This window comes from Centruroides sculpturatus, unplaced genomic scaffold (assembly GCF_000671375.1).
Source record: "Centruroides sculpturatus isolate CEXI.00-Female unplaced genomic scaffold, Cexi_2.0 scaffold619, whole genome shotgun sequence".
Classification (NCBI taxonomy): Eukaryota; Metazoa; Arthropoda; class Arachnida; order Scorpiones; family Buthidae; genus Centruroides; species Centruroides sculpturatus.
In genome coordinates this window covers 300,372-315,869 of record NW_019384948.1, presented here as the reverse complement: position 1 = coordinate 315,869, position 15,498 = coordinate 300,372, and the positions used below count along the sequence as shown (strand labels likewise).

The window sequence follows — 15,498 nt, the reverse complement described above, 5'->3', positions numbered from 1 at the left end:
ACCTCGAAAACTCGACCTAATGTGGACCGAAGGGTGGCCGAGTTTGTGAAAATGCCGAGTTATCGGGAATGGGGTTAAAAAAAATAAGTACGAGTATTTCCTCAGAAAATACTGTACTGTACTTGTACAGTATTTACTTGTACAGAATATAACAGAGAATAAACTGCCCAAATACCCTTAAACAAAGGAAAAGTACGTCCTTTATGAAGGCATAGAGCCACTACATGAAAATGAAAATTAATGAATACACTGTGTACAGTAATTTACCTGATAAGACAGACCTCAGAAAAATACTTTATGAGAGCTTTTATACTTTTATAAAGCTGTCTATAATGAAAATTAATTAACTAAGGATTTTTTCGCCCTGCCAAGGTGTGGACCAGTTATCCGGAGTGCTAAGTTATCGAGGGACGAGTTTTCGAGGTTCTACTGTATTTGAATTAATTGTGAATAATATGTAGTCTTTTAAATCAAATACATATAGTTTATAGAAATCAGTTTGCTAAATATATTCCAATTTTCATCATAGAAACTGTATTAAACTGTTGTGGAATTTTGGCAAAATTAACACTATGAATAAGGAAATCTGTATTAGAAATATGTAATTGAGATTATTTAACAATTGTAAAGTCAGTAAAGTAGCCCAAGAAATTTTTTTCACTGAAACTGTAATTATATTATTATTACTATTTTTAAATAACAGCATTGCAAACTAAGTATTATAATAGACAGTGAGCTATTAGGATATAATATAGAAAAATTACACTGAAAGTTATAATGATAATATGAAACTTAAAAGTATATACAGGGTGTTCGGAAATTCCTGTTACAAACTTCTAGGACTTGTAGAGGGAAGCGAATAGATAATATTTTGATTAGGAACCCATCCAGATACGTACAATTTCTGTTCTATGACTGTTTCAATTCAGATGTTTAACTCTTCCACTTCTGCTTGAAGAATTTGAATTAGCCATGATGCAGTGCAATTATTAGGTAACTATTCGAAAGGAAACATAATGAAACATCCATTTATCACTTAAGCACATTTGTTTTTATTAAAACTTAAACTTTACATGTTTACATTATTCCAAAACAAAAAAGAACCCAGCGTACTGTATATACAGAACAGTACTGATATATTACAACAGCAGCTCGATGCGGCGACCATCAACATTCTTACAGATATTGTACCTACGAAGCATGTTCTGGTACACACTCTCCATCCCACCTGGTGTCTCTTCAATTTCTAGTGCAGCAGCCATAACTCATGCCAACAGATCTTCCTCTGTTTCTACAGCAGTCTTGTAAATTAAACTTTCCATACGACCCCACAAGAAGTAGTCCGTAGGCGTTAAATCCAGTAATCATGGCAGCCACACAGTTGGACTACCTCAGCCTATCCATCTTTCACCACATTGTCTGTTGAGATGTCTTCGAACCACACGTGAAAAGTGAGGTGGTGCACCATCATGCTGAAACCTCATTTCTTGATGGACATTCAGTGGCACAGCTTCCAAGAATGGGTCAAATACGTTTTATAGGAAGATCAAGTATGCAGGACCAGTTAGCTTGAGTGTAAAGAGGTATGGCCCAATCACATGACTGTCCAGAATACCTCCCACACGTTAATACCAAACTGGTGCTGAAATCCATGAACATATGTGGCATGAGGGTTTTCGTCTGACCAGACATGGCTGTTTCACAAATTAAGAACACAGCCCCTAGTGAACTTACATTCATCTGTGAACAGAACTTGATGTGAAAAGAGGGGTGTGTCAATGCAGTGGTGCAGGAACCACGTGCAGTATGCAATGCGTTGTGGAAAATAGGCTGGACCCATAGCCTGTACCCTTTGTAAGTGGTACGGACGTAATTGTTGCTCATGCAGAATGCCCCAGACGATACTGTGACTAACACCCATTGTACACACAATTGTTCAAGTACTCATTGATGGGTTCTCTTCAACATGATGCAGTATATCTTCAAATTCAGGAGTGCGGCTTTGCCATGGAGCACTACAGTCCTGCCTCCTCACATTGAAGGTATCTGTTTCTCGGAGCTGCTGCGTAACTTGGGCAAAAAGTTTGTGTGATGGCATGCTACGTTGCAGAAAATGTTCATGATACAGCCGACTAGCAGCTCTTTCGTTACCTCAAGCTTAGCCATACACAAGGAGCATGTCTGTGTATTCTGAAAACGTGTACTGAACCGTGTTTACTGTATTGGAGACGCACAGACAGTCTCGCAGCAAGGCAGATGTTAACTGACATCAGGTGACCGTCTGACGTAGTACACGTCATCCTGTCTACCCTATTGCATACCAGGACAAGCAACTCTGAGACTTTTCTCTTTCCCTCAGCAGAAGTGGAAGAGTTAAACATCTGAGACTTTGAATTGAAACTGTCATAGAATGGAAATAGTATGTTTCTGGACATGGGTTCTTAATCAAAATATTATGTACTCACTCCCCTCTACAAGTCCTAGAAGTTTGTAACCAGAATTTCTGAACACCCTGTATATGTTTGTGTGTTTTGTTCATCTAAATATATTTTCTATATGCAAAATGCCATATGGATTGTTTGCTAGTCAATTAGCAAATGCCAACAGATTTTTATTAATTTACTAGTGCAATTCCTCATCAAGCATGATAGACTATTTTCTATGAGAAAGTAGAAAATTAATAATAGAATGTTACATAGTCAATAAGGATAAAATTTCTTGTATAAGCAACATGATTGCAATGACTGCAACATTAGTACTGTTACTGAGATGAGTTAAAAATAAAAATTCTGGATTATCATCTATTATTTATGTAATGCAGTAATCTGACATACTAGTATTCTGCAAATTGGAATTTGTTTGGGTACATATTGCACTAAGTCACCAGGTTTTCACCTGTTATCTTCACAAATTATCTTACCTGTTATGTTCACAAATTAATGCAAAGATAAACTATATTATTCCAAACAAACATTGCTTTGTTAGAGCTAACACATGTGACTTATGTATTTTCTTTTCCACAGATGAAAGAGCAGCACACTTAAAAGTTTTTCATACTTAGATCATGAACTGTATACATACAATTCATAAAAGCTACACATATCTGGAAAACAAATATTATATGCACATGAATTATTGTGAATGTGGTTTTTGTACAATAATGTGTTCATTAATGAATTTCCAAATTTTTTAGAAATTGTAACAGCTTTAGTGAGGATGAGATAGGGGTTTCTCAGTAAGTTATGAACATTTTTAATATTCTGTTTGTTAAAATATATTGAGAAACAAGTCTAATACACAACCACACACAACACTGTGGTATACTCAACAATGCACCCAATGTGTTTTTTCTATGCACACCAGTCATTGGTTTGTTGGGTGTGTTGTCAAGTCTAATACTTTAGTACTAATTTATTGATGTATTCATTACTAAACCAGATAGTTAATGAGTAATGAATAGAAAGTAACATGTACTGATATGTATATCTGTTAATTAATGTATATTTGCTTGAAATTTTTGAGTATATATAATTTGTAACTTCATTTTGATTGATAGTTATTGAAATATTTATTGATTTTATATCAAATAGGTGATTAAAACAGATTTTCAAATAAAAAACTTGGAAATACAAATATATTTGCTTAAAAGATGAAAGCCAAAATTGAAGAAAATTTGTTAATCACTCAAAACAAACTATTCCATATTTTCATGATAAAAGTTAAATTTAATATGCAAATCTGCATATTGCAGTACTGTACTTCCAAAAGCATTTTCTGGTCAATATTTTGCAAAATACAGATTTTTAAATAATACTTTAAATCAGTTGATTGTAAATAAGTCTTCAAAGAAGTTTTGTTATCCTAAAATTAACCAAGATAATATCTAGCAAATTACATTATTCTTCAACTCTATTAATATTTAAAATTATATTACCTTTATTTTTCCTGGCTTTCTAGCAGCAGCTTTTAATGATCCATAACGAAAATGTTTCTCTACTCTAAATAAATATATCCAGCATTCAGGAATGGGAAACCTAATTTGAATATCTTCACAAGGAATCTGTCCATGTTTTCTACCATGATAACCAGGAACAAGTACATCTGTACGTAATTCAATTCTTGCTTTTGTCACTAACATGACTGCTTTTACCTAAAATGAAAATTTTATATGAATTTAAATACTTCAATAGCATGTTATATAAAAAATTTAATATTTTTTCAAATAATATAATGACACTAAAGTTCTAATAAAGCATAGTATTAATCATAAAATTGATATCCATAATTCAAATTCTATTATTATGCTTTTCAGTATCAAGTACTGTAATTAAATTATATCATAATTGAGTTTTCTTGTAATCAAGATTATTTTTTAATATTATTCTCTAATAATAAACTATAACATTGTGTAGGGAATGGTCACTAAATGTATTTATTGTAAACTTGTGTTCAATTTGGTGTATTAATATTAGTTATATAATTAGTTTTGTATTGTAAATTGAGAAACGGGAATGATTTCCATTTCGTATAAAAAAAACCACCCTCGAGAGGTTTTGTATGTCACGTACCACCATTTGATGGGTGAGGCTTGTAATTGGTTATTCGCTATTCAACAAAGTCACGTGTAGTTAAATTCCCAGATGGTGGGAGCTTTTAAATAGTGTGTATCATGCCTGGTCAGACAATTTTCCTTGGGATATTTGTTGGAATCAACGATCGAAATTATTGTCTAATGTTATACGACATCTTTATGTACTGTACAGCGCATTGTGTTGTGATGTTTTGTTAATGTTCTTCCATTATGTAATAAAAGGTTAGTGGCACTGTTGACCCCTCGGGGAGTCATTAGAGACGATGACCTTGTTTCACTCTCCCCTTTCCAGCACTGACCTTCTGTGAGTCAATATTGTGTATTGTGTGTATTCTTTGTTATATAACCAGTTATGTGAGTCTAACTTGCTTTTACTAATCTCTCCGACAAGCAATATCTAGTCTAACAATATTCACCTGGACTGGACTCATAAGGACTGATTGAGTGAAAGAGAGAAGGTAAGGGTTATTCGCTCATAGCACGGAAGGCAAGCAGTGGACCAGTAAGGTCGAGCAGAAGGAATCCATCTCCATCGATGTAAGGACACTGCATATGCCCTATACAACAGGGGCACCACTTGGTAGAGAAGATATTTTTCCAACCATTATAGTTATTTTGTTTATGGAAACCCTTTCAACACGTGTTGATATACCTTGTTAGTGTTGTGAACCATCGTGAGATTGTGAATGTGTGAACGTGTTACACACACAGGAACATTGTCTGTAAATATCTTTGTATCCAATTAGGTTAAGTTTGTGTTTTTCCTTGTCTCCTCATATAATTTTTTTATATGTTTTTTGTTATTCTAACAAAATTCGTAATTTTTGTGTCATCACCTTGTTAAGTCCTCACTATTCCTACGCGATAAAAATGTCTAGATCGTTTCAACCATCCAAGACACTACAATTGTAATTTAAACAAATTCTGCAGATATTACAATTTAAATAGCTTATAAACTAATTATAGTTTTATTAATATAAATCTGAATGAATAGAAAAATTAATTACATGAAAAATGTAGTGTGCTATTACTATTTTTCAGTTTAGACTTAAAGTGAAATTATACCACAATGTTCATTATTCAATTTAAATAAAGAATGAAAAATGAACATTTTAATTTTTTATTTCCAAAATTTTAATCATCTGAAATATTAAATAAATCCTATGTAAATTTTGTTATAAATTTTTTATATTTACTTGATAATACGATTATTTTCAAATTCTTCTTGAAGAACACAGGAATGAAATTCACAGTTTTCTAGTCGTATCCACTCTTCTGTAACTACAGGAATTATATCATATCGTCCTACAACTTCTTTACCTTGTCTTGTAAGATCATTTAAACCTATTTCAACATCAGGCATACCTAGAAAAAAATTCGATTAAATAAGAATGAATAATGTTTAAAAAATTTTGAACAAAAATTACTATGGGGCTGTCCATAAATGACATCCACACTGGATAGGAGGGAGCGGGTTAAGACAAGTTGGACAAAGTCAGACAAGGGGAATTGAGCTTCAGTAGATGTTCATTTAATGTATTTTATTATATTTATTTCAAAATTTCTTGTATGTTTCATTTCTATCTATATTACCTATGATTCATAAAGTGATAAAAGTTTTAAGGGAGTTGAGTTTTGTTAGACATTTAAAGAGGGGAGAGGTTACAGAAACTTGGACAAACTGAGACAAGAGAGGGGGGAGTAAAATTTCAAAAAACAAAAAAATGCAGATGTAATTTATGGACAGCCCCTATCCAGAATAAGAAGCTTTTACACATATCAAAAAGTCGGTATTTAAAATTTCTATTAGGGTTTATACAAAAACCGACTTTTTAAAAAACCAGTTTTCAAATCTCAACTTTTCTATGAAACTGGTTTTAACCAGTTTTCGAATTTTCGCTCCCCCAAAAAATGGAAATAAGGAATGTTTACAACTTATTTTAAAACTTTATAATTTATTTAATAATTATAAAATTTCAAAAGTATAACAAAATAAAATTGNTGACTAAACACTATGGTGGATTTTGATCACATGCAAGTAATAGTCAATATTAATCTTGTTATTATCTCTCTCTATCTATATGTATATATATATATCAGGCTCTCTATTGTGAAGGTGAAGCAAAATAGTTCTAGTCCTGCAGCATCATAGTTGATGTATTGTGAGTGCAATAATACCTTGGAACAGAAATTTAATGTTAAGACACCAAGTGACAAGATGATTGTGAAGTGGTACAATGAATTCTGGAGAGGAAGTTCATTTTTGATCACAGGAAAGGACATTCAGGATGATGGCCTGTCAATACCAAAACTGTACTGTACATGTGCAAGAGTCATTTATTCATAGCCCTAAGAAGTCTGTATGCAGAACTAGTTGGGAATTATAGGTACCAAGTCTAAGATCTTATATACTCATCAAGGGCTTTGCCCTTACAAAATGCAATTGGTACATAAATTACACCAAGATAACCCTCAAAAAAGACTTCCTTTCTGTGAACATTTACAGACATTGATGGAGGATGAGAAAGACCTGTTGTCAAGAATCATTTCCACTGACATGGAAGGTTGCTTCACCACTACAAAAATAAACAAGCACAATGTAAGGATTTGGGGTAGCAAGAACCCACATGTTGTTATGGAGGTTAAATGCAATTTTCTAAAAGTCAACATTTTTTTGTTTCAAATTGAAGAAGAATTATATGGACTGTTTTTTTTTTGGGAGGGCACTGTTACTTGTTCCAATTATTTAGATATTCTGATTCTGTGGCTTTTTCCACAATTGGATGAGTGTGAGGTCGCTGATCTGCGCAAAAAGAACCAGGATGATGAAATAGTTCTGTATCATATGTGTGTGAGGATTAGGCAGAGACAAACTTCACAGTTACACAGTTATAGTCCCAATTTATTACTACAAGGATGCTTACAAGTACACAGAGCTTCCATTGGCAGGTGAAGTCGTGAATCCTTTCCTCTTAGTGAAGGTAAAAGTTCTGCCAGTGCAAATTTCCTGAGTTCCTTTTGGAGGTTGGCTGTCCCGGGGTATTGTTGAGAGATAATTCGTGCCGAGAGACAACAGTGAAGTTGAGATAGAGTTTGGGATATAGAATGTCTTTTCACCAGAGTAGAAAACGCATGATCAACATACAAGTGGAGAAGTTCTCTGTGCCCTTAGAGCTGGTTTTTATAAGTTTTTGGATCCCACATCTACCATATCAATTGGTTATTTCCCTCACCCACACCATTTAATTGGTCGTCACTTATTACCACGTGTAATAAGATTGGAACCTGGACCTTGGGATGGGTTAAAATTGACAATCAATGCAACCTTAAGTGAGGATAGTTGATCTTAAGACTTAAATAATTCATTTTTCTGTTGTTTTAAATACAAGAACTATGTTCCACTTTTTTCTCATTAGACCAAACATTTCCTTATATGGATGCAAAATTTCCATGTCTTTATATCAACAACTTTTAATAATCATTTTATAAAATTCCTTTTATAATTTCACATAGTTTTGGGTCTTCACATGAGGAGGGCAATGAATTCTTCTGTCATTAAGATGAAGCACCATCATACCAGCATCTCTGTGTTCAACAATATTTGAATGCACAACTGCCAAAAAAATGGATTGGATGTGCCAGAGCTGACAACATCTGCATGTGGTCATCCAGGTCACCCAATCTTAGTCTGCAACTTCTGATAGCTTCATGTCAAAGATAGATGGCAACAATTGTGACAACATCATTGCTGCCATCAAATCCATTCTGATGAATATGCTTGAGCATGTGTAGTGCAAGTTGGAATATAACCTTAATGTTTGCCACAAGGCATATGGTACATATCTCAAGTATATGTAAGGTAAGCACAAAAAGTTACCATATTTTGCAGATTGACAGACATGCCTCATGTAACCAGAGGAGATCAGCATGCTGGTTAAACTGCGACTAAAAAATAAAATTAATTAGATCAGAAATGTTAAAGAAAACATTCTTCCGAGTACAATAAAATAATAACATTGCAGTGGTGTGGCATGCCATCCATGGAAGCTGTGGAAGCACTGCTTCCATTGTATTTTCTAAAATATAAATACATATTGTGCAATTATTTTTATATTTTAACATACTTTGAATTAATTAAAATTATTATTTTATAACTGCATTATGTATCTTATCACAAATTTCTATACTACACATGAAAAACAATGATAAGATTGCTATTGTATATTTGAATATAAATTTGTATATGCATATTCCCAATCGAAGCATGGTATTGTTAAATATGGGATAGCTTCCACAGCAAAAATATCTGAATGGTGTAAAGCAGCCAGATTACAGATATTCACACATGAGCTTTACAGAGCACCAACCTCATGCGGTTTAGCTTGTGGATGCTACACACCAAAATATCATATAAAGTTTCCAATGATTCTATCCAGGGCTGGCACAGCTTCCCTACCATCAAATGTCACCACACACCACTGTAACATTGTAATTTGACCAACTTAAACTAGAAAGAGAGTTTTCATTTACAGGATAATAAAACGAGTAATTATTTACTGTGGCATCATCACAATGCCAGGCTGCAATTTTTCACAATGCACTTCGTCTCAAATTATTAGTGGCTTGTAGCTGTACATCATACTTTTCCTTTAACAATAGAGTTGTGCCAATCTTCTATCTAACACCTTTCAGGGGAAAATATTTGAATTGAAACATGACTTCTGGTTTGTGTCAGAAGTTCCTATATAGTTAATCGGGGCCTCATGCCCATAAGGTTTTCATATCTGGTTTTGTCTTTCATTTATCTAACTTTGTTCTTGAAATTAAGGAAAGGCAGGCGGATGGACGGATGACAGTGGAAATTTATGTCTACAATTTTTTCAAATTACAGCCCAATTAGAGGCTTATTGACGGTAGTAGTAGTAGTAGTAGTAGTAGTTAATGTGGCTGTATGAAAGTAATAAAGTTTTACTGGTACTACCCTGACCTTGAAAGGTCATACCTTCCTCTCAAATTTCACACAAAGTAGATGTAAATTATCTCAACTTACACCATTAACAGCAAGTTTCTGAAGTTTGATATGTTTATTTTTACAGTTTTGGATCAAATTACAATAAGATAAGCATTAAAAAAAAGCATTTTTGAAATTCCACAAGTATTTTATATTGTTAGAAAAAAGACTAAATGCAGAAATTAAACATATAATTGCAATTTTTGATGCCATTTGATGTAACTTGTTTTATTTTTTTATGCACCCTCTGGAGAGAGATGTATAACCTCATGTAAACTGGCATGCCAGTTTTTACCATACAGAAATATCTTATTTCATGGATAGATTGACATGCTGGATAATCTGGAAAAATACAGTATGAGTTTTGCTTTCTAGTGACAGCAATGTCATGTATACATGACCATAGACAGTGACTTCATGCCTGTTTAAAATCACAGAGAATATTTGTGGAAACACTATATAATGCAGTCTGAAAATATTTTTATTTAATTCAAGATTAATTCAAATTAATTCAAGATTTAAAATTTTTGTCTTTTTCATATTAACATTTATACATCATGGGGTATTCTTCATCTCTGCTCTGACCCAGTAACTAGTTCTTGCCACATGAAACAGTGGAGCCTGTACAGTACATTGGGACACTTAGGGCATATGCCTCCTTAATTGTCTGGGTTGCCCTTTTCCTAATTCCCAAAGAAGTCCTAAATTCTATTATTAACAAACAACAGAAAATCACAACTTCTAGCCTATTCTGCAAATATAAATGATAGAAAAACCAATGAATGATATTTGTCCATAGTCCCATGTAACTTTGTGGTATGTTGACCAAAACTTGGCCTAGAAAGCAAGGAATATTCCTTTTCAAGGCCAAGTTAGTTCTGATTGCAACCAGTGCTCCTTGTGGGATCACTGATCTGATATTAATCATAGTTTAAAGCTTCTTGCATAATGTATGATGCCTCTTTTTTATAGTCTGTTGCACCACTGAGTGCAATATAGGAGGACCTGTGGCAGGCAACTGTTCTAATAGAATAATTTTTATTCTGTATATTGTTTTGATTAAAAAAATGAATTTTAATCATGTATAATATAATAGTATTTTATTATATAGTAATTCATATAATTACTATGTAATAAAAATTGAGAGACTATTTTGTAATTTTATTTTTATTTGGGGATGATGTAGTTTCACAGTGCTTATCATGAACTGCTACTGCTCTTGAACAGAGTAAGATGAAAACTTTACATATGTTTGAATCTAACTTTCAGTGAAAAGTTCTCACTTGCTATTATTACTCATTAAATATACTTCTGTATGTTAATATCGTTACTCGTAATATGACAAAAATAAAAATAATTTTTAAAAAATTATACAGAATACATGTATATTTCTGAATGAGAGATTGACTTTAATCACGGAGTACTAATGTATAATCTCTGCTTAAAGCTAAATCGAAATATTAAAATCATATACAATCGACCCCCCCTATAATGTAGGTTCATGTAATGTGGATTTGTATATTGCAGAGAAAAAATTGCAACCATATTTGTATAAAGACGCTAAAAGAGACTCGTAAAATGCGGTAAAACATCATCACCAACTTGTGTCGCAACAGGATTGGTTGAATCTGGACCAATAGTGGACGAGCAGCCGAACTACTTACACGCTATTAAGAGTTTAGGTGGGTAAGTTGAGTTTACTATCGTCTATACAATATATAAATTAGGTACTGTAAGTCTAATACAGTACTGTAATTTTATACATTTCTTGTGAAAAAAACATTTCTTATTCAACGGTCATAAAAATTATTTCTATTAATGATGTCTCCAAAGTTCAGCGAATTTTTCACAGAGAAATAACTTATCAGAAAATGCGCCCGCCATACGATGCGCTGCTCCATGACAAAAACAAGCTTAAGCAATGGCATCATCAAACGGTGCACACTCGGTAAGTAATCCTACAATTTTTAGTTTATAGCATAATTTATATGGATTATTCCCAAAAAATTATACGTGTTTTGGAAATGTTGAGTCAAATTAGTCTAGAATCGATTAATTTTATGGAAGAAAACCTTTCAAACAGCCGTAGTCTATAAACTGAACATGTGTAGGGCTTTGATTCGCTCATGTATTTAAGGATTCCTATAACGTGAAATTCTTATAAAGTGGAACATATCTACAGCATTATAGGGGGTCAACTTTACTGTTAGCATAAAACTCTAACTCTGTTTAATAGTGTTTTTTTTGTCTATAATGACATTATGGTTGATACTAAGTTAATTAAATTAATTAAAATATTTACAAACATGAGGCAGATAATAGTCCATTATCACACCAGTGATAATGGGCATAAATGCTCAGAAATCAAAGTAAAAACATTTAATTAAAACAAAAAAGGGTGTACAGTAAAAAATAACTAATATGTAGATATTTTAATTTAATTATACCAAGGGCTAAAAGCAACTTTTGTAATAATTTTGCTAATAATAATATAACACATGATTTAATATATCTGTTATCAAATGTAAATTTACAATAAAATAAAATAAATTTTAAAATTATATTATTACAATATGAATATATAATGTAATTAAATATATATATCATATGTATAAATTTCAATTATAATTACAGTAGAGCATCGATTATCCAACCCCCGATTAACCGTCACTTCGATTAATCGATCGTTCTAGTCGGCAAATTTCAAATGTCCGCTAGTGATGTGGCGCTACAATATCTTGCTACTTTAATATTATTTTTGTTAAATTTTTGCGTGTTTTAGCTGGCAACACTGGCTCGACCATTGAAGGGAGGCCAGTATTTAAACGAGACTTAATTTTCTAATTATGAGTGGTTGTTTGTTTTGTGAGCAATAAAATAATTTAAAAATAATTTTTAACAATACAATAGCGATTGTTATTTTTTAAAAAAATTTGTTAGGCTTAACATCGATGAAAATTCAACGTGAAGTTGGTTAATAGCAATATACTAATATATCAATACTAATTACATGGGATATACTAATATACTATAGTAATAATGTATTTTTTTCATTATTTTCGGTTATCTGATTTTTTCAGTTATCCGACCAACCTGAGTCCCCAATTGAGTTGGATAATCGATGCACTACTGTATTATTTAAATAAAATATTTTAAATATTTAAAAAACTGAAATATATTATAAATTGAATAGTAAATTCTAAACAATAGAATCTTACTTGCAAAGGCAGTTCTCTGTTTTTTGGAGGACGAATACGAAATCTCATCAATTCAAATAAACAAGCATCAGGTGGATGAAATCTAATAAAAACATTTAATTATAATATTGACTAGATTAAACATTTATTTTGTAACTTCAGGAAAGTTGGATAAATTGGATAAATAAATTTATAAATTAATTTTTTTTATCAAACTGTACAACATTCTTATATGAAATTTAATAAACAAGTTTCAAGACAAAATATTGCTTTAATAAATATTAATAAGTTTTTTAGAAAAAAAGATATAACAAAATATCGTATCAAGTCTTGTCATATAGTATACTACAAAGCACAAAACAAATTATTCTCAAAGCTTTTATTTTATTAATAAAATAGATAACAAAAGTGCAGTAATTAAATAACGTAATTAAGTTTACATTATCTTAATGATATCATCATCAGATAATTGGATTAAGAAGAGATATATTTTTTGAAAGAAACTTTTATTTGCACTGCTATCTTTCCCTGCTATTTAGAAGTCCTATAGTAAAAGAATAATACATTCCAATTACCTATTCTTTTTTGAATCATTATAATTTAATTCACATTATGTTTCTAGAAAGTCAATTTGATTTCATTGTTAAATTTCTAAAACTCTAACTTTGTGAATACTGTAATTAAAATAAGTATTAAAATAAATTAGTAAACACTGCACATATAACCAATATCAGCAAGAAGAAGAAACTACAAGAAAGCAAATGTTTTCATCTATATGTAACAAGCATCATCAGACTAATTGACCTTTGCAGTTGTTAAAATTCCCTCTCTCTTTCTCTCTTGTCACCTCTCTTTTAACACATAGATGGCAATCATCTATTCCTAATAACTTTTCTGTTTGTTTTAACAACTGCAAAGATCAGTTACCTTGACAATACACATTAAACATGGATGAAAACATTTGCTTTCTTATAGTTTCTTCTTTTTGCTGGATATTGGTTACAAGTGCAGTGTTTATTAACAGTTTTGAGTAGTTGATTTTAAAATAAATTATCCAAAATATGTCTTTTTAAAAAGTATTTTAATATTTTTTAAACTACTGCTTATAATTCCATGCTTTGCTTGTTATATATAAACCGTTTAAAATACATTAAATTATATAAAAAATTTAATATTTTTTCAAATAATATAATGATACTAAAGTTCTAATAAAGCATAGTATTAATCATAAAATTGATATCCATAATTCAAATTCTATTATTATGCTTTTCAGTATCAAGTACTGTAATTAAATTATATCATAATTGAGTTTTCTTGTAATCAAGATTATTTTTTAATATTATTCTCTAATAATAAACTATAACATTGTGTAGGGAATGGTCACTAAATGTATTTATTGTAAACTTGTGTTCAATTTGGTGTATTAATATTAGTTATATAATTAGTTTTGTATTGTAAATTGAGAAACGGGAATGATTTCCATTTCGTATAAAAAAAACCACCCTCGAGAGGTGTTGTATGTCACGTACCACCATTTGATGGGTGAGGCTTGTAATTGGTTATTCGCTATTCAACAAAGTCACGTGTAGTTAAATTCCCAGATGGTGGGAGCTTTTAAATAGTGTGTATCATGCCTGGTCAGACAATTTTCCTTGGGATATTTGTTGGAATCAACGATCGAAATTATTGTCTAATGTTATACGACATCTTTATGTACTGTACAGCGCATTGTGTTGTGATGTTTTGTTAATGTTCTTCCGTTATGTAATAAAAGGTTAGTGGCACTGTTGACCCCTCGGGGAGTCATTAGAGACGATGACCTTGTTTCACTCTCCCCTTTCCAGCACTGACCTTCTGTGAGTCAATATTGTGTATTGTGTGTATTCTTTGTTATATAACCAGTTATGTGAGTCTAACTTGCTTTTACTAATCTCTCCGACAAGCAATATCTAGTCTAACAATATTCACCTGGACTGGACTCATAAGGACTGATTGAGTGAAAGAGAGAAGGTAAGGGTTATTCGCTCATAGCACGGAAGGCAAGCAGTGGACCAGTAAGGTCGAGCAGAAGGAATCCATCTCCATCGATGTAAGGACACTGCATATGCCCTATACAACAGGGGCACCACTTGGTAGAGAAGATATTTTTCCAACCATTATAGTTATTTTGTTTATGGAAACCCTTTCAACACGTGTTGATATACCTTGTTAGTGTTGTGAACCATCGTGAGATTGTGAATGTGTGAACGTGTTACACACACAGGAACATTGTCTGTAAATATCTTTGTATCCAATTAGGTTAAGTTTGTGTTTTTCCTTGTCTCCTCATATAATTTTTTTATATGTTTTTTGTTATTCTAACAAAATTCGTAATTTTTGTGTCATCACCTTGTTAAGTCCTCACTATTCCTACGCGATAAAAATGTCTAGATCGTTTCAACCATCCAAGACACTACAATTGTAATTTAAACAAATTCTGCAGATATTACAATTTAAATAGCTTATAAACTAATTATAGTTTTATTAATATAAATCTGAATGAATAGAAAAATTAATTACATGAAAAATGTAGTGTGCTATTACTATTTTTCAGTTTAGACTTAAAGTGAAATTATACCACAATGTTCATTATTCAATTTAAATAAAGAATGAAAAATGAACATTTTAATTTTTTATTTCCAAAATTTTAATCATCTGAA

The 15,498-nt window shown here is 31.7% G+C and overlaps 1 protein-coding gene across 1 annotated transcript in view; it reads right to left on the bottom strand.

Annotated features, from left to right (window-relative positions):
• The window catches only part of LOC111632234 (protein stoned-B-like), a 110,674-nt gene that overhangs the window by 18,308 nt on the left and 76,868 nt on the right, over positions 1-15,498 (bottom strand). Inside the window, exons 6-7 of the mRNA XM_023376616.1 lie at positions 12,821-12,902; positions 3,935-4,150 (exon numbers count right to left, since the gene is read on the bottom strand). Coding sequence (XP_023232384.1) covers positions 3,935-4,150; positions 12,821-12,902 — 298 coding nt within the window. The remainder of the gene's footprint in view (positions 1-3,934; positions 4,151-12,820; positions 12,903-15,498) is intronic.